At 37.6% G+C, this 21100-nt stretch overlaps 1 protein-coding gene across 5 annotated transcripts in view; it reads left to right on the top strand.

The window, feature by feature from the left end:
* Window positions 1–21100, top strand: part of tox4.S (TOX high mobility group box family member 4 S homeolog) — a 45691-nt gene that overhangs the window by 2502 nt on the left and 22089 nt on the right. Inside the window, exons 2-10 of one of the 5 annotated variants that reach the window (XM_041575462.1) lie at window positions 1206–1386; window positions 2064–2132; window positions 3260–3502; window positions 7655–7915; window positions 8016–8243; window positions 8809–8889; window positions 9259–9936; window positions 10289–10455; window positions 12530–12842. In XM_041575462.1, coding sequence (XP_041431396.1) covers window positions 1225–1386; window positions 2064–2132; window positions 3260–3502; window positions 7655–7915; window positions 8016–8243; window positions 8809–8889; window positions 9259–9936; window positions 10289–10455; window positions 12530–12587 — 1947 coding nt within the window. In that variant the 5' untranslated portion in view covers window positions 1206–1224 and the 3' untranslated portion in view covers window positions 12588–12842. 5 annotated transcript variants of the gene reach the window in all.

The following is a 21100-nucleotide window of genomic DNA, read 5'->3' as shown; positions in this document are numbered from 1 at the left end:
TAAAATTGTTCTAAAGTAATCAAAATATAATGCGGTGTTGCTCTGCACTGGTAAAAGTGCTGTGTTTGCTTCAGGAACACTACTATTGTTGAAATAAATAAGCTGCTGGGTAGCAATGGGGGCAGCTATTCAAAGGAGAAAAGGCTCATGTTACACAGCAGACAGCAGATAAGCTCTGTAGAACATAATAGTGTTATCTGTTATCCACTATTTAACCTGTGCCATATAGCCTTTTTTCAATTTTCTCCATTGTTGCACTGCAGCTTGTTTATATGAACTAAAGTAGTTTTTCTGAAGCAAACAGATCAGTTTTACTAGTGCAGGGCAACAGTACATGATATTTTCATTATTTTAAAACACTTTAATTTTTTGATGTTACTGTTCCTTTAATATTTATGGAAGGCCATCTGAGGTAAGTTAGGCTAGGACTTGATAAGCTCTGATTTGCTGTCCTAGATATTCTTGATCAATAAAACTTTGTATTACCGCACACCTCCTTCCACTTATTCTGCGTAGTGGTGCTGGTCCACCGTTGACCTTGCCAGGTCACCTTACTGCTTTGTAGTTTCGAAAAACGGTCCGCACACACCAATATTGCAGTCGGGGATTGTGCCCCTTTTATTAATGCCACCAACAATCAATATTCAATTGAACCTGTGTTGTTATGAGCTGAGGAGGCCCTGACCACAAACTACTTCTCCAGAGGATTTGTATCCAGTTTTACTCAGTCAGAGGCTCAATAGAGATTATAGAGTCGATAGTTACAAACCTTGTTGTGTTTTGCCTGTTTTGTGAGCTTGGTGTCTGTCTTTGTGTTGGTATATAAGATGTGTTAGAAATGAAAGTGTACTAGAAAGTAGTACCAGGCATTGTGTGTTTGGCACCTCAGATAGACCAGCAGTCATTAGTGTCAAGGCACTGTATCACATCACTACTCTGGTTTGTTTGTCTGATTTGTGTACTACACAGCTTGCATTGTAGGTTGTGCTATTCAGCTTTAATGTAGGGTTCATGTGGTTTGCATATGACGTGTGTTTCTGGTTTTGGGTTACTAGATAGTGATAGGTTTTGTTTCTCACAGACTTCTAGTCTAACCTGTAGTCCTCAGCAATCCTCTTGCTCTGGGGAGCTGTGGGAGGATAATGGATGTTGTAGTTCACCCTATGCTGGAGGTCATTATAATTAAAGTGTTGTGTGCTCTGTAGGGTGCTAGCTCTTCACCTCATGGACCTGCATCTATTTTCTGGTTTGGACACAGATGACGGTGATGGGGGTCTCCCTGGCCACCACATGCTATTTACAGGAGATGAGGGGGCTTCCTGCTCTATTGATATGCCAGGTTTGCTCCACTCTCAACCTCTCTATGGAGTGTATGGGTATAGAAAGGTGAGAAACAATGACAAAAAATGTGGGTGCTACAGCATTTCTAAAATGTTTTCACAAGATATTTCAATATGTTTTCAATGTTCTATTCATATTTATGAGTGCAAATTTCCAGTTATCCCTTTGTTTGTTTCCTCTGTATTTTTAACCAATTCAGGCTTTACCAGATTTAAAGGGATTCAGTTTTTTATGCTACAAAAATAGTGTTGGTTACATATTTATTGTAAGTTGTGCATTTATCTTACAAAAGCCAAAGTAACTGGATGCAAACTTGGCGTAATAAGAAACACAGTTGACTCCTATATGAATGTGGAGTATGTGCCATGGAATTTATCAATTGAGCTGGATCTCAATGCCTGGCATCCTTTTAGAAAAGATAAGCATATACAAAGATACATATTTATCAAGAATTGAGCAGACTTTACAGACGGGAGAAAGCGCTTGCATTTGTACATGCTTTGCTGTAATATCTTGTTTTCTTTAATTGTGGAAACTGTATATTGATTTCAGGTACCAAAAAGATTAGGACATGACCTGTTAACAGTTGCCCAGTGTAATTTGCAGCTTCTAAAAATGTTTTCATAAAGCTTCAAAAAGTTTAAAATGAACCGGAGGTTTGACATGGGCTCTTTAAAATGTTTTATTCTCTCATTATTAAACTTCTTCTTTCTCACTTGCAGTTTCCGGGGAGCAGCGACAATTACCTTACAATCACAGGACCAGGACACCCCTTCCTTACAGGGACAGAGGTATGTGACATTATGCTGAATGCTAGTGTATGGCAGTGATCTTGTCAGAGCTTGTTCAAGAAAAAATGTTAAAGGCTTCATGATGTGTGGTTTTATACTTTCTGGTAAAAGTGTGGTACATGTATAGGTATATTGATTTTCAAAAGAATTCCAAACCTTTTCTTTTTTAATTCTATTTCATTGCAGTGCCCTAACGCAGCACGAAAAAAAAGCATTTACGCAATTAAGTTAAGTGCCTCAAATGTGTTTTGAAGGGAATGTCAACCCTCCCCAAAAAAGAATACAAGAAAATATAATTCATAGCAACTTTGCAATTTTAATTCATTCACATTTTCTATGGTTTGTTATTTGTATTTGTCATGATGTACAGTGTTTGTATGTCCCTTTCTGTTCTGAGTCCTGATGACTGTTGGAACAAGGCAACTGATGAACAGACCTATCTTTGCTGGGGAATTAAGACTTTTGGAAAAAGTAACAACCAGGAATTAAGCAAATGCTGCTTTCAATGGCAATTGTTTTTACAAATAACTTTAAAGTAGGCTTGGGCGTATTTGACCCGTTTTGTTTCGACAAATTTTTTTAGACGTGCAACACCATACAAATCTATGGGCGGCATTTCCGCTACGAAACAAGGCAAAAAAATATGCCCATCCCTATTTAACAGCACTAAAAAAAATGAATACATGCATATTGGAAAGTTGCTTAGAAAATTTTATTTTAGGGTTAACTTGCCCTTTAATGAGAACATTTCTGTTATGTAATTCCTAATTGAACATATAAAAATGCAGGGGGGGGGCATCCAACAATCCTGCCTTTTTCTTTTCATTTTTGATTTTGATTTTCTCCTGAGGAAGACCACTTTTGTTCGAAACGCATTGGGCTAATCACATATATTTTGAAATAATTTTTCTTTGTAACCTTTTTTTTATGTAGTAAATACTTTTTATTTTAATCGGAGTGTGCAATCCTTGATTTTTGTTCATCCAACAAGCCAGTCAGAGTTTGCAATGGTGAACGCTTTCCGTTTCATGGTAAAAATATTGCATTTTAATCTTTATCTGTCCCTCACAGAGAATATACACCATTTTGTCAGCCTGTAATTCATTTTTAAAAATATCTCTTTACAGACTTTTCACACACCCAGCCTTGGAGATGAGGAGTTTGAGATTCCGCCCATCTCCCTTGATTCCGATCCCTCCTTGGCTGTATCTGATGTAGTTGGCCACTTTGATGACCTTTCTGACCCTTCTGGAGTGCAAGATGAGGGTTTTGCTACACAATATGGTGTACAGACTTTGGACATGCCAGTTGAGATGACCCATGAAGTGATGGACCAGACTGGAGGGCTCCTTGGAGCTGGATTGGCTATGGTAAGGGTTTTCTGTCATTATAATATATAATCTAACTATTTTTATATTTTTTTGAAAAGGGGACCTGTCACCCTAAGAAATTATTTCAACTCCTATGCTATCATGTTATTAAAGCAACTTAAACTTTACTTATACAATACAAAGTTTTAATTTTGTTTCTTCATTCTTTTGGAATCCACATTTTCAGTTGTTTTCAGGTTGTTCACCAGGAAAAAAAATATTTATTATTATTATTATTATAATTTTTTTTTTTTTTTTTTTTAATTGCTTTCAATTTTTTTTTCCAAAATTGAAGTTCAGTCTGGCAGCTCAATAATCCAGGAGCAGATTCTGAACTGTCACATTTTGCTACATTTAGTTGATACAATTAGTTGATACATTTCTCAGCAGTATCTGGGAAATAATAGCAACTATGGTATCAATTCTAACAGCTGCCTTTAATCCTCTGGGATTTTGCTCAGTGGGAAGATAACAAATGTATCATTTAGAACAGTTTATACAATTGGTGACAGCCCCTTCCCCCCAAAGATGTTTTTGAAAGATATAAGAAGGTAAAAAATAAAACTTTACATTTTGTTTTAGATGGTCACAAATAAAAAAAACAAATGTAAAAAGGATTTTCTGGTGAACAAACAACTGAACTGAAAAAGTGGTTTGACAGTAGCGATGTGCGAGTCGAGAAAAACTCGACCAGACCCTAACATACATGCTCCCGATCTGCGCCCACTTGCATCAAACTTCCCCCTTCCTTTTATAGACCCACCCTGCTGATGATGTCACAAAAGGGGCAGGGCTGAGAGGTGCAGGTCTTGGGCAGGAAGAGCTCAACCGCAGGTATTGGGCCGGCCTGCAAATCACTTTTTAACTGTGAACAACCCTTTTAAGGAAGAGTTCCATATGTGGCAGTCACAGTTATTATTGTCCCTATTTGCACATTTTTTCCTTATGTTAATGCTGACGTAGTAAGTGGACTATTAACTCCATTATTTTCATTATACAGGGCAGCTTCACCTTTCCACCCTCAAGCAGGTGGATTTTGTTTTATTTATTTTTTTTAACATGCATTACAAGAGATTGGGGGGGTGATTTTTAAACTCGGGCTCTAAATTGTACCAGCACAGTTACTCATAGATGATTATTGCTAAATCTTCATTTTCACATAACTAGTATAAGACTGTTCCAAGCTAATTGCTTTCAATATTTGCTGCTACATACTCTTTTAAATATAGAACAAATTGTGTTATGAGCGGATTTATTTATTGAAACTTTTCACCAAAACCCTGCAAACATCTGTTCCACTTCCTGTTAGCTGAATTCTCTGGATGTGCCGGCAGCACTTGGCACACTGTTCACACCTGACTGTGAACTGAAGCCTGTTTAAGCTTGTGTGGCTGCAGGTCTTAAGCTCCTACTGTGCTTCTGGCAGGACACCCCCACCCCTCATTTGAAACTCTGATTGGGACCATAGCACATTCTATGTAAGGGGTCATTAATAAAGATAATGATAATTAAAAGCCCTGTGTGCCTGTACATTTATGATATATTATTAATAAATCTGTAGTTTAGGGTCTGCAAGTTGAAATTGATAACTCGCCATACAAGGGAAGAGGCCCAGGTGCACCGCCCTGAGCCCTCAGCACGGGGAGCGGACAAACCGAAAAAAATAGCCTATGATTAAGTGTTTATCATGAAACGGACACATGGCTGTGGACACAAACGCTTCACTTTAAATTTATTTGCCTGGTGGAAGATTGCCTTCATTGAGTGCCTGCTCCAAAGTTTTTTTTCAGTTTATCATATATCATTGCCTAAAAGATTAGGAGGCTTTTCACTTATGTAATATATGTCCTTTAACACCCAAGCAAAATAATATATAGAAGAACGTTTGTACTATATCTAGTAACTCATAGATGTTAGCATTTTACTGGACACCTGACTGAAACATTTGGCTTGTAAAATATTATCAATTTGGCTAACTGGCACAGACTTTTAACACAGTTTAAACCTTTTAGGTGCCAGAATCCATGGAATTTATAGTGCCAACATAAAAGTAGCATTGTACTAATGTAAGACTCTAGGTCAGGGGTCCCCAACCATTATTACCTGTGAGACACATTCAAATGTAAAAAGAGTTGGGAAGCAACACAAGCATGAAAAAGTCCCTTGGGGTGCCAAATAAGGGCTGTGATTGGCTATTTGGTAGCCCCTATGTGGACTGGCAGCCTACAAGAGGCTATACTTGGCACTATACTTAGTTTTTATGCAATTAAAACATGCTTTCAAGCTTGGAATTCAAAAATAAGCTCCTGCTTTGAGGACCCTGAGAGCAACATCCAAGGGGTTGTAGAGCAACATATTGCTCATGAGCTACTGGTTGGGGATCACTGCTCTAGGTTGTAGGTTCCCTTTTTGATTTATATTACATTGAGGGGCACATTTACAAAGCTCGAGTGAAGGATTCGAATTAAAAAAACTTCGAATTTCGAAGTGTTTTTTGGGCTACTTCGACCATCGACTACGACTTCGACTACGAATCGAAGGATTCGAACTAAAAATCGTTCGACTATTCGACCATTCGATAGTCAAAGTACTGTCTCTTTAAGAAAAACTTCGACCCCCTAGTTCGGCAGCTAAAAGCTACCGAACTCAATGTTAGCCTATGGGGAAGGTCCCCATAGGCTTGCCTGCGTTTTTTTTGATCGAAGGATATTCCTTCGATCGTTGGATTAAAATCCTTCGAATCGTTCGATTCGAAGGATTTAATCGTTCGATCGAACGAATAATCCTTCGATCGTTCGATCGCAGGATTTGCGCTAAATCGTTCGACTTCGTTATTCGAAGTCGAACGATTTTAGTTCCTGGTCGAATATCGAGGGTTAATTAACCCTCGATATTCGACCCTTAGTAAATCTGCCCCTGAGTGTTTATCCCACAACAAAATCAAAACTTAGCAGCAAGACACAGTGGCTTAGCATATATATATATATATATATATAGCATATATATATAGTAACTCTGGTAAAAAATGACTGTTTATAACATTGTACAATGCACTTTCAATTGAACACCAAATCAGCGTTCTAAATGTTATCTACAAATATTACCTCAATATCCTTTTGGCTAATATTGGAAATGTCAATGCCTGATAAGGACAAGAACGTTTGTGCAGTGTTTTTGTTTTTTGTTTTTTTTTAACAATCTTTTTTTAATTGAATATTTTTTCTGAATAAAACACTATTCCATACATTCCAGGGGGGGGGGGGGGGAAACTCTTTGGAAGCAAAATTGTCATGAATTCCAGGAGGTATTACTAACTGGGAAATGAGTTTTTAAATACTTTATTGGGCAAAGATAATCAACTAAAATGTCTTTGCCAGCACGGTTATGGGTAATTCAGAATACTTATTTGGCAGTAGAGTTTTACGAGCAGTTATTAACTTGTGATTCAGATAGTGGAGCCATAACGGTTGTGACTTAATTTTGTGTTATGAAAGGACTGCTGCTATTAGAGAAGTTAATACAGCCATGTTTTTTTACTGGGAATATAGTGACCAACTAAAGCAAATGTATGCAAAAAAAGAGAATTGTTCAGTTGCACATTCCCAGGCCTAATATTTTACCAGGGTTTTATTCCAGCAAAATCATTCATTTTTTTTTTTTTTAAATGGGAAGCCTGTCAGATGAGGACCACACCAACATGCCAATGTGGTCCTTTTCCAATGATATTCACCTGATTTTCAGACAGATATTGGTCAACTGGCCACAAACAACCACCGACAACCTGCTGACTCAACTTTGCCTTCCTGAGGTCACATTTATTCCAAAGTTTTGGAATAATTTGCTGTATAAAGATGTTCCACTTTAGTTTAGCCCAGCATTTTAATGTATTTGGGTGGTACAATGAAACCTCACTTGTTGTTGTTGTTTCGTGATTTTGTTTTCTTTAGTATTGCTTCATCAGAAGCTAAATAGATTTTTAAACACATTCATGTGTTATTAATGCAGTGTATAGGGGCTAATGTAAGATTCCTCTTGGGAGTAAAACAGGTGAACTCTCACAGCTGTTCAGTCCCCTCAAGGTATTTACATTTTTTAAAACTTAAATTATGACAAATACCAAATTCTTACTTATTATTCTGTTTTGCCATACAGGATTTGGATCATCCCATAGTCACTCCATATAGTGCAAATCCTCCTGTCACCATAGATGTATCAATGACAGACATGTCATCTGGAATTCTGGGACACAGCCAGCTTACCACTATCGATCAGTCAGAGCTGAGCTCCCAACTTGGTCTGAGCCTAGGTGGAGGGGCTATCCTTCATCCTGTCCAGTCTCCAGAGGACCATCTTTCCCCCACCCCATCACCAACTAGCTCTCTGCATGATGAAGACATGGAAGACTTCAGAAGGGTTAGCGGAAATACATAATTCATACTTACTTTGCTATATCTGTTCTAACTGTATTCCTGGTTTTGCATGAATAGTTTTTCAATTAATTTGTGTTCCGCAGATAACTGCCCCTAAGAGCATAATTGTGGAGCAAGCCAAGAAGCCGAAAACTCCCAAGAAGAAAAAGAAGAAGGACCCAAATGAGCCACAGAAACCACTGTCTGCATATGCTTTATTTTTCCGTGACACACAAGCTGCCATCAAGGGACAGAACCCCAATGCTACTTTTGGGGAAGTGTCAAAAATTGTGGCATCTATGTGGGACAGCCTAGGAGAGGAGCAAAAACAGGTGACTTGGGGGCTTGAATGTTTTTTTTTACAGTACTTTGCTGTGTGTCTTTTTATACACATAACCAAGCTGTTGGTTCAAAAGAAGCTTTCAAGCTGTGTTTATTAAAATGTTTGCCCCATATCGGGGCAGATTTATCATAATGTGAGATTAGAATTCACCACAGAAAAACTTACTTTCTGTTCATTCCTATGGGATTTTAAGAAACGTATATCAATGGAGTTCAACATTTGATAAATATGCTTTTAAAAATCCCATAGGAATGAATTGAAAGTGAGTGCAGCTTCTTATAAAAGAAATAAAAGAACCATTGGCATTTACATTCTGTTAAAAAGGTGAAGGAGAAACATGGTGATGATGTACTGTCATGTCATAGCTACTTTTCATTTGTTTGTGACTGATTGACACGTATAGTCCTTATATTGTAGACATAGGCTTCGATCTGACATTTTGTAAAATGTCTCATTATAACTGGGATACAGAACCCAGGAACTAATATTCATATTACTCCATGAACTAAATATTAATAATAATCCATTAACTTAATATTCATAACTGCTTACAGGTTTACAAGAGGAAAACAGAGGCAGCTAAAAAGGAATATCTAAAGGCACTGGCACTGTATAAAGCAAATCAACTATCGCAGGTATATATGAAATGGGTTTGAATATGGGATGTATGTTATCGAGACATTTCTGTTTGGAAACTTTGATTGTGCATTCCATTACCATATGATGGCAAAGGCCAGGTATTTTTACATAGATTATAGATAACCTTTAATTAGGGATGCACCTTATCCTGAATCCTACACAAAAGATTTGTCCAAATACCAAACCAATCTTGTGTGTGTATTTTTATATAAAGAGCCTGAAGAGCAGACACACACACACACACACACACACACTTTTTTTTTTTTTTTTTTTTTTTTTATGTTTTGGCCAGTGCAAAGAAAAAATGTGTATATTTCCTCCTTTTGTTATTTGTGTTCTGCTGACAATATATTCTTTCCCTGCAGGTTGCTGTTGACACAGTAGATTTGGACCCCCCAGCTGTCCCTGCTCTACTGTCCGAATCGCCTGTTCCATCCCCTTCTATAGTAACTGCCACCAGCATTCCTGAGTGTGCGTCTTCTCCCTCTGCACCTAGTCCCCCATCTCAGACAGTGGCTGCACCTCAACAAAGTATTGCTAAAATAATCATTTCAAAACAGATACTGCCAGCTGGACTGAGCTCTACCTCTATAGCCATGTCCCAGGGTGTCGTAACTGTTATTCCTGCCACTGTGGTGACATCTCGTGGACTTCCTTTATCTCAACTTCAACCTAGTCCTCAGGCTCAGAGGATAACCCGTTCAGTGTTACAGGCAGCCATGCAGATGCCACCACGCCTACAGCCACCACCCTTGCAGCAAATGCAGCAGCCCCCAAGACTTCAGCAGATGGCCCCTGCTCAGCAGCCTTCAATCACTATCCTGCAATCACCACCTCCACTACAACCAATGCAGAAAGTGCGCCTAAGTCTGCAGCAGCCTCCTCCACTCCAAATTAAAATTATCCCTCCTCCGCTGCAACCACAGCCCCAAGTTGTTCAAGTGCAAAATCAAAGCCTATCAGTCATTAATGTTCCCACTTCTTTTGAGGCCCCTGCCTCACCCCCTGAGCAACTGGAGGTGTTACCTGAAGTGGTCCAAGAGGCAAGTGTCAATAATATTTACTTTCAGTTTAACAGTTGTGTTATGGAATGATGTTTTTTGAAATATTGTCAATAACAATGGGCTTCATATAAATTGACCTATAATGTACTTTTGTTATGCAGCACAACCATAATTTATTTTGCTCAGTATATACTATAGAGGTCTCAAACTACAGTAAAGGATATTTAAGTCAGACAATAGTAGCTGACATTTAAGCAAATTTAACTATTAAGAGAGTTTTGTTCAATTTTAGCTAGGTTTTTATTTTTGTCTAATATGGGACCAATGGATAAATGCTTGGGTTGAACAATACTTCTGTGGATGTTTATAAAATTTAATACATTCTTTTCAGGAGTCTCCCCCACCTCAGATGGATGTTGAGCTTGTGAGCAGCTCTCCCCCTCCCAGCCTCTCTCCTCAGCCTCAATGTGTCCGTTCCGGATGTGAGAACCCACCAGTAGAATGCAAAGATTGGGACAACGAGTATTGCAGTAATGAGTGTGTAGTGAGACACTGCAGGTAAGCTTTACAGAAGACAATCTATTGTTCCTTGTTGCATTAGCATGATGTTCAGTACTGCTAAAGGATTTTTTTTCCCCCTATAAATTAAATTTTTTTTATTTTTATATTTTTTAGAGACACTTTCATGGCATGGGTTTCTACACGCAGTCAGGGCACACTTGCATCTGTAAAATAACACTCATTCCCCTGTGTGGGGGGACATGTTATGGGAACCTGTGGAGAGAGCCCTATAACTCTTGTGGATACTGCAACTATCCAAGAGACGTGTTTTTACAGACTGCTCTGTATATACAAGTATATGCCTCCAAAAAGGCAAGGAGAAAGGACCATTACTTTGGAGAGTATATGGATTATATAAGCCCCTTGGCAAGAAAGTGCTATGTGACTCAATTTGGTGTGCAAGATTTCCATTTTGCACTGGAAACAAATTCCTATTTTATTTTACGCTTTCCTTTAATTTTATTTTTTTTAAGAGTGTAACGGCTGTCTTTGGTATGATCAAGATTAAGAGAAAAATCTCAAACTCTCTTCAGCTAGTCTGAGCTGCCGAGTTGGTTACATCACTTTTGCTTTACCTCGTGATAGAATTGCAAGGGCCATTCTAAAAGAAATTATGTATATATCCATCTGAAACATAATATCCTATTAGGAGCAGATCAAGAAATTCCTCCCACCACTGTCATTCTGACAAATGCAGTTCAATGAAGGACACAAATATAAAGTATGCATGCCTTGCAATACAGAAAATATACTGTTTTAGCAAGGCTCCTTAGAAAAGTTAAGTATGTTCTGGCAAATCTGGTTAGATTAGATTTGTGCCGATCAAACTGGTCAAATTGGGTGGCTGTTTTAAAAAAACTGAAAGTTTGTTTTGAAAACATAAACCGTATTACTCTGTTCTCTGAGGGGACTGGTATTCAGCTTAATTGCTTTTTAATGCAGCATTTTCCAAATGGACACAAACTAGAACAAATTTTAAGTAGTGTTTGTTCACAGAGGGAAACAGTTGGCAGCACTAGCCGCACTGTTTATTGGTGCTTTTGAAAAGCTCAGGGAAAACTAGATAAGTGCTGGAGTGAATAACCAGAAAAGGCCAGTGGTGCATCACTTTAATGGCAGAGCAAGTCGATGCACTAAGTTAGCTTCAATCAGAACCAACGTAGAACCAAGAATTTCACTTGCACTCAAAGGCAGATAAACGCAGGGATATACCCTTGCACTTTATTGGCAGAAAGGTGCAACGTTTCGGGGATGTCCCCTTTGTCTTAAATAGAAAATTGCCATTTTAAAAAAATAAGGGCTGCCCCCTGGGTTCGTAGGATTCTGTCTTTTGCTTCCACACTTCTTCCTCATAGAGTTGTAGTATTTCTGGTCAGGTTATCGCTGAGGCAGCACACAGACCATCGTGAAATGGTGGCTCAAGGCAAGAGATGTAAAAGGGCAATATTTATTTAAATAAACAGTATATACCAGTTTGGTAAGATTCTTCAAAGAGATGCTGACACCAGAAAATAAGCTTTTTTTTTTAATATCTATCATAACATTATCGTTGAATGCTATTTATAATTTTGCCATAAAAGTATCTGCCTGATGCTTTTACATTACCTTTCTTACCCCCTTTTTCCCTATGAGGGTGCTGATATATTTGTGCAGCAGTAGTCTGTTAGCATTAGAAACTCTAACTGACAAGCTGATATGGGACAGTCAGGTCAGGTTTAGGAACTTCATTTTGAAATATAATTTTGTGTCAGTATCACTTTAATATGCCACTTAATTTGATATAAACTATCCGTTGCTTACATATTCATTTTGGTGGTAAAGTGTTCCTTTAAAGCCAAACTTCAGTTAATGTCTTTATGCCTTTCAACACTATATCAGCTCTAATTGACAGTGGATCACATTTATACCTATATTTCAGCATTAGGTGAAAAGTGATCTAGCAAGAAAATACCATCTTGTGTATTTTTTTTTGTATTCGGCAGCAGTGCTGTTGAAGTTAAAGAGAAACTTATGTCTTAGTGGTTTAAATTTGGTTTGATTAAAGTGCAGAGATTTTTTTTTTTTTTTTCAGCGGACTGTATTGGCTCCCAGTGGCTGTGACTCCTTTCAAGCAGTATAGGTGTGATTAAGAGTCACCCATGAAACCATATTTGTTAAAATTGATTGCAGCAATCTGTAGCTGGGAGGCAATAAATAATTTTTTTTAAAACTATGGTGAAACCAAATTCTTGTTAAATGTATGACAAATCACTAATGTAAAATTGTTCTTATGGTATGTTGGGGCAGAATAAATTATGTATGAACAGTGCTCCTTACTTGTTACAAGATAATAACAAGCTTACATTGTATGATCGGTTTGGCCAATGAAATTTACATAAACAGTTGTACAGTAGTTGAGCTCTGTTCAAATGTTCCAATTACTCCATCTGGCTATTTTTGCTTAAATCGAGCGACATCTGGATCCAACTAGTGAATTCCATCCAACTGGTTTCCAAGAATGATCCTACCAAAAAAAACTGAAAATACTGTTATGTAAACTATTTGGAGTAACCTAGACTATAATAAGTCAAGTATTAAAGCTGCACAAGCCTATAAAATATTATACATTTGTCAAAACAACAAATGTATTTGGATGCTCTAAAACAGTGATCCCCAACCAGTGGCTAGTGAGCAACAGGTTTCTCTCTCTCGATCTGCCCCAAGAGGCTTCAAAGCAGGTGTTCATTTTTTAATTCCTGTATTGTAGGCAAGTTTTTAAAGGAGAAACATACCCCTTATTGAAAGAAAAAAAAGCCCTACCCCACATAGACCCTCCCTTCCCTTTTACCCCCCAGCCTAGTTGCTACCCCGGGCAAATGCCCCTATCTTTTTACTTACCCCTCGGTGCAGATTCAGGGATCGGAGTTCACGGCAGCCATCTTCCAAGTCTTCGGTAATCTGACAACAAGACCGGTGTGGCAATGCATTCGCAGTTGGAGCAATTTCCCAGTTCTGTGCATGCACCGAAATTGATGGAAATTGCCGAACCACTGGAAGAAGACACGAAGACGCGGAAGATGGCTGCCGTGAACTACGATCCCTGAATCTCCACCGAGGGGTAAGTAAAAAGTTAGGGACATTTGCCCAGGGTAGAAGCTAAGCTGGGAGGGAGGAGGGAGGGTGGTCTATGTGGGGTAAGGGGGTAGGGGTTATTTTAAGTAACAAAGACCGTGTGCACTTCCAAGAGGAGCATCCTTCAGGATCCCAGTCTACATGGTACTATCGGAGCTTTTTTTCATGTTTGTGTTGCTCCTCAATTCATTTTACTGTATCGAATGCCGATCCCTGTGCTACACAATCCTTTTTTTTTTTTTTTAAAAAAAAAAAAACCATTCAGTTGGCTTATGTAGAACATGTACATAAACGTGATCTGACCTTCCAGAAACTTTTTTTTTTTTTTCTTCTTGCACTTTCATATTAGTTATTTAGTATTGTTTATTGAAGGTACAGTGTTTGACTGCATGTAGAAATTGATAAAGATGACTTACCAGTTTGGCTGTACGTTATGAGGACATCCAAAAAGCTCAATCTTGCGAATCCCAGGAGAAAGCTGCTCAATCATGCCATATACCCATCAGGTTTGTGACTAGTAGATCACACCTGATAGATTATAAACTAAAGTACATCTGTCTGTAGATTATGAAAACACAGCTTGTAACTATCACAGCTGCACTAATAGCTCATTATGTATATGGCACCTCTATTAGTCAAGGTATGTATTTGCAAACATTACATTTGTTCTTGCCCTTACCTCTGCAAATTTGACATCACAGTCTAGGCCCCTATTGAATCCTTTTTGGTTCCCTTTAACACCAACCTGCAAAAGAGAGAACATTAAAAATATGTAATTTTTAAATATCACTGCCTTTATTGATGGCCTAACTACAAATAATTGCACTTGTTAAATTAAAAACTATAATTATTTAAAATAAATTACTAAATCCATATAAACTGAGTAATTTAAAGGGTGGGACATGGGAGAAAAATCTGTCAATCATGACACATTAGTTAGACAAATACTTCTAGGTAGACGGGGGGGGGAAAGGAAATAATGGCAATTCATATATGTGCATCTAGGATAACCCAAACATAAGCAAAACCCCAGGGTAGGTGCAATTAATCTGCCTATATTGTATCCAAAGGAAGGCAAACACACGGTGAATATACAAATTCCATAGTGAGCTGCAATTGATGTCAGTGCTGCAAGGAAGCAATGCGAAATACTCCACCAATGTTTTGCCCATCAGCTGTATCATAAAGGGATATTTAGCAACTTCCTACAATCATTGATACTTTATGGATACCTGCTCCAGTCACTTGTACTAATGTGTATAAGTCTTTATTTATTTGGGATAAAATTACAAATAATGTCCAGCGGAATGGCACAGGATCAATAATACTTCATTGGAAATCCCTGTAAATTGACTGGACCATCATCCAGGGAGAAGAGACTTCCCTTCAAGTATTAAAAAAAAAAAACAGAGCTAGTATTTGTACAACAAAAGCTATTTGTTTGAGGCAACAAGTGATGTACCATCATATCCGAAGCCATCAGAATTATCCAAATGTGAGGTTATATCTCACAATGTAAAAGCTCATTTACTTTCTATTCCTTCCAATGGATTTTTAGAAGCGTATTTACAAGTTGGTGAAAGTTAGATCCTTTGATAAACATGTCCAAAAGGAATAAATCAAAAATTGGGTGAGCTGTAAACTCACATAAATCTGCTGACTTCTATGGAAAGATGAATGCTGAGCCAGGAATGCTGACCACATACTACAGGCAGTTCAGTTATTACCACTATTTCTCTTTTACACCTAGCAATAATAAATATTATTTTACAAATGATCAATGGCTACTGTCTGGAGTTATACAATAAAGGTTATGTTTCTGCTTACACAGCAGTGTGGTGTGACTAACCGTTCACAAGGCAATAAAGTAGAATTCAATTGAAAGTCACAGGCTCAAGGGAAGTATGAAAAATGTGTTTGAGTTCACAAAACAATAAAAGAGAGGTTTAGTTTACCTCAGTTAGTACCCTAGTTACTGCTTATGTCTCATGTTGTGTAATCACTAACTTTGGCAACAGCTTAGACACACAGAGCTTTTTGTTCATTTTTTTTTTATAAATTTGTGTTTCTCTAGTTATAATTCCATAGTAACCCTGGGCTGGTGCTCCTATCAGCATAAAACTGCACCGGCCTGGGGTTATTCCAGCGAGCACCACGAGGCAATCTTTTTCCTGCTTCTTATTTCTTCAAATTTTGCATTACTACTGTGAATAAATTATATTTTAAGGCGTGCCCTGCTTTTTGTATACGTCATCTCAAAAGGTTGTGATGGGTCAGCTGGAAAACTACATTTATAAATGTCCACCGAGGGGCAGAACTGTCCTGCAAAAAGTGACACAATTTTGGAGGCGGTGACATCACTCTCTATGTTATGGATACAGCCTAACACAAGGCAGCTGTGCTTTATATATTTGTCATAAAATGCTTAGTGCCACCAGTTAATCTGTCATGAAATATTTAGGGGCCACAATATGTCTTAAATAGGGGCACAATAGTTTGTTACAAGAGCTGTGTTTTTGTTAATAAGGTGTTGTATTTTGGGGAAAAGGCATCAAAGTGGGTCTGTCCAAACATATGGTGTTTAATCATGTCCTTTCAGCTATTCAAATTATTAAAAACACGTATTTATAAAGCACCAACATTGCTGTGCAATAAATAGGTGCATACATTGAACATGCAGATTTACGCTTTTATGATTTTCATAAAATCTATGAATCCCATTGACTTTAATAGTGGCAAATGTATCAAAAAAGCTACTTTGTGTGGGAGCTGTTGAGATAATATATGGTAGAACCAAGGAAAAGATGCCCTTATTGGCTTCTTGAGTCCAACTTAATAAACACACATTAAATTCAAACACTGAGGATGGTCATAGGTCTGTTGGGAAATCCAGAAGCGATAACCGAATACGCTCACTTCATATAACATGCAAAGTTTCTTTTAGAAACAATACTTTTTTGTTAGTATTTTCTTTGATCGTTATTATTGTATTTTATTAATTTGTAATTCACAGACCCCCAAGAAGACTGCTTTTAGATTCATGGATGGAAAGAAGAGCAAATCCTTAATTCTAATGTCTAGAAAACACATTTAATTTGATCCATTCATGCAGCATCTATTCTAAATCTTCTAGGAATGTGTTAACTCAACATGGCCTGCAGGGGGCCCCAGCTCAGTTACCGTGTTTATAGTTTATAGTTGTGGTGTCAGAGCGCTTGCAAGCCATTACTGAAAGCTTTAAGCTCAGAATATCACTACTTAAGTATAGTTGCCCCTCACACACAAACTTAACTTGTGCTTGGTGCAGGAAAAAGAAAATCTTACAACCTATTCCAACATAGGACAACACAAGAAAAAAATCTCGGTCGTTTTATTTAAAGGAAAATGGTTAAACATTTTTGTTTAGTATAAAGGGAAATAAGAAAAGTAAAATACTGTATTTATGTATCCCTAGATAATAATATATAATGATTAAAATACCCGTCATATTTATTACTGGCGTTTATTATTTGTATGATTGCAAGAATGTCTACTTCCCCTGCTGCTTGTTATTTATATAACAGCAAGAATTGGGTTGCTACTGAATCAATTTTTTCTTCTTTTTTTAATTTACATTATGACTAACATAAAAAAATCTACCATTTTGGGGATCATTCATTCTGAAGTTATTACAGATGAAAAGGCTGATGGTGGAACCCTTGCCTTGTAGGCCTTGAACATATGGCCCTTTTACATTTTTAAATGCAGCTCTAATGGGAAGAACTAAAATGTAACCTGATAAAACTAACTTTTGTAGCAGCTGCCTGAAGCTGATAGATTCGGCACTCACCAAACTTCATACATTTCAGTACATGACTGCACAAAAAAGTCTTTTGAATGTTTTTGCAATTTTCAAACTTTTTGAAAGAGATTGCAATCTCTTCTGAAATGTGTAAAGAGGTTAATTTCATACATGGAGGGCTTTTCCAATATGGCTTCCAATATGCAACTTTTTTTGGATTTGTCACCTGAAGCCACAAAATCTTTGGATTTGTTGTACGAAACCCATTGCAGATCCTCTTCTAAATGTCAACGGGACATCTGTAATTACTTCTACATGAACTCAGCAGGTCTGAGTTGGAGTACTTTTTTAGGGCATGGACACAAATGCGGATCTTAGGTACGCGACCCGGTTTTTAAAATAGCTGACAGCCGCGTATACGCTCGGAATTACGGAATGGCTGTCTCCCATAGACTCCATTTTATCCAAATAATACAAATGATTTCCTTTTTCTCTATAATATTTAAACAGTAGCTTGTGCTTGATCCAAACTAAGATATAATTTACCCTTATTCTAGTGGGTTTATTTCATGTTTAAATAAATTTCTAGTAGATTTAGAAGTAGAAGTATGAAGATCCAAATTACGGAAAACCCCATTCTGGATAATAGGTCCCATACCTGTATATCCATGTTCTCAGACAAACACCTGTTTTTGTATTGTCGTACCTATAACCCAACAAGCCTAGGTGCCAATTTTGCAGTAGCCTCTCTCTGCAATCACACCTGCTACTACACTCAGCCCTCATCATAAAACATTGTGCTTCAGTACCCTGCTTACTATTGGAAAGATAACCACACTTCCATGTCAGGTTTACCAAATTGCTGGCTGCTCATCCACCACATGGGGTTTGCTGGTATCTTAAATGCACTCTTCTAAGTAAGAACAGGTCCCTGCACAACATGGGGAAGCAGACAATGAATGGAACTGACTGGTGCTAGCATGGTTTTTAAGGAAATTTGTAGTAAGCAAAAGCAAAGTGAGGTAAGGAATGTGGTAAATTCATTCTATTTTTTAAAGTGTATAATTACAAAACCCCTGTTCTTGATACAAGATGTCTCTTTTTCAAGTTTTTTTTTAATCTCATTGCTTGTCATTCTGGCCTTGCTAGTATATCAGTTTCTGGCTTATTAACTGCATGTTCTTACTCTACTAGGTGCATTTGAAGACAAGAGCTTGAAGTTCCTGTTGCTGTGATTCACTTGAACAGCCATTTGATAGGTAGAAGATTCAGGACCCGTGTATCCTATGGGGTATATCTATCAAAGTCCTCTAGAGTGAAATTCCGCCTCTCTCCATTCAGTTCTATGGGATTTTTAAAAGAGTATTCATCAATGGGTGAAAGTGAAAGTTCACCATTTGATGAATACGCATTTAAAAATCCCATAGAAATTAATGGAGAGAGGCCAATTTCACTCTAGCGGACTGTGGTACTGTTTAACTTCAATCTTTGATAAATATACCCCTATGTTGGTATATGTACCAGATTCTCAGACATAGAATATTATTTCTTTGTCTGCATCTGACATACATAATGATATTCATACTGCAGCTAGGTGCTCTCGCAGTTTAATAAACAGATCCTGTGATTGGCTATTGGGTAGCCCGGTGTGGCCTACTATCCGGCAGGAAACTCCATTTAGCAGTACACTTGGTTTTATTCCTCCAAAATTGAGTGCCAACTTTAAGGCCACTGGGAGCAACATCAAAGGGGATAGTGAACAACATGTTGCTCATGAGCCTCCAGTTGGGGATCACTGCCATAGCACAACCAGACCCATGCAGCTGATCTTTGCCTCTTGTAAGCAGATGAAACACTAAAAATTTTTAGTGTTGTCTCTATCTGCATTGTATTATACTGTATAAGTCATCCCTAATCATTTATATTCTTTAGTAAAGACTAATGACGAATTTTATGACGTCACTTATAATTTAGGGTGACTTTGTTCACCAAAAGCTATTTCCAGCTGAATCTAACATTCTTCAGCTAAATCCAGGATTTAATAAAGCACTGCGCAACTTGTCGGCACTATATAAATAAATGATGACGATGATGATACCCCAAGATAAATTAGAACCTTGCTCAGTTCCATGTCACATTCCGTTTACCGTCCTTTTCATTTCTTTGCTGATCTTACATCTATTAATTGTCCTTTTTAACCAGGCACTTCATTTAAAACAGGTGACCTGCTTTGCTCTAGATTACAATGTTCCCATTTCTATTCCCACGAATTCCTTTGGAGAGCTTTACACAAAAATTTGCATTCATTTCTTGGTCACTCAAGATTCTCATATTGTTCAAACCCCAAAGGATTTTCTTTCTTTGCATGTTTTTCCTTTTTTTTGTCTCTCTGTTTCTACTTGACCAATTCCCCCCTGATTTCACCCCCCCCAGTCTGCTAATGTCTACACCCTCTCTATTAATCTCGGATTGCTTAGTAGCCAGGGGAACCCAGGGGGATAGAATGCACTAGATTCTAGTTTCTTAGAGGGTGATCTTATCCAGTTTTGCCTCTTATTTTTTATGCCGCTGATATATTAGTTAGGTGTGTTTTGTCAGAACACTGGACTAAGTGTAGCTCAGCAGGTCTCTTACTTAACTGAGAAGACTGTTCAGATATGTAAGACGTTCTCTTTAACAAGGTTTTTAAGCAAGTTTCATGCATCTATGGATAAACGCTTTTGTTTGCTGTTTGCCAAGTGAAACCTCAGACATAGCATATTACTTAGTTCCTTTTTGTCTACGTTGTACATTGTGGTATCTGTATGTCATGCTGGCTTTGACATTGATAAGGAAAAATAAACAATGAAAGAAGCTCTCTGTTGGAAAATGAGAATGCAGAATGTTCCCAAACCCTTTTCGTTGGATCTTTTGGTGCCAAAACAACTGTAGGCATTTTGTTCAAGTCAAATGCAACCTTCATATAAAGTATATAGAGATCATCTTGCAAATTAGAAGGCAGCTGTGATCATTTAATCTAAATTCAAATCTAAATTTAATCTTAATTAGGGATACTAATAACTAAGTATGCAAAACAAAACACTAATTAAAAAAGAACTTTGAATGTATGGCAAAAAAAAAAAAAGAAAATCAAGAGCTCTACCTTCTACATGTTTATGTGGCTTGCAGGATTCTCTCTTTAATGGTTTAAACTCAGGTAGGGGACAGACCGCAAAGGCTTAACCTAGATTTTTTCAGTGAAATACACTTTTTGCTACTATTCTAAATTCCACAAATAAGATGTAATGAATTATGATCTCACTGGAAACTGATAAATACAGGCAAAAATGTATGCAACTAAACAGAAGGATATAACACAGGGGAACAAAGAAACAAAAGTCTGTCAATAGTGTGTATGACAGAAGAAAGGGTGTAAAATAAAAAAAGAGAGACAAAGAGGAAATGTTCACCCAACTGCTTTAAAGGGATTAAATCTGGGCTCAGTTGGCAGGAAGTTTTGTTGAATAGAAGGCCAGCTGGTCTAACACTAGTAGAAGGTAGTTGCGCTCTGAGCTAAGCAAGTCAAACATAATCACTTAAATAATATTATCTGTAACCGGGAACCCTTGATCCCCTCTACCAATATGTGAAAAGGATAACGCTGGCTCTAAACTCAGTTGCACTGATGCTTGAAAATTAAAATGACAAGTTCCTAAGCAACGCACCACCATTAGATATGCAATCTTCCCTAAACTACTGCCAATCTCTATT

Source organism: Xenopus laevis, chromosome 1S, assembly GCF_017654675.1.
Source record: "Xenopus laevis strain J_2021 chromosome 1S, Xenopus_laevis_v10.1, whole genome shotgun sequence".
Classification (NCBI taxonomy): Eukaryota; Metazoa; Chordata; class Amphibia; order Anura; family Pipidae; genus Xenopus; species Xenopus laevis.
This window is presented reverse-complemented; position numbering and strand designations above follow the sequence as displayed.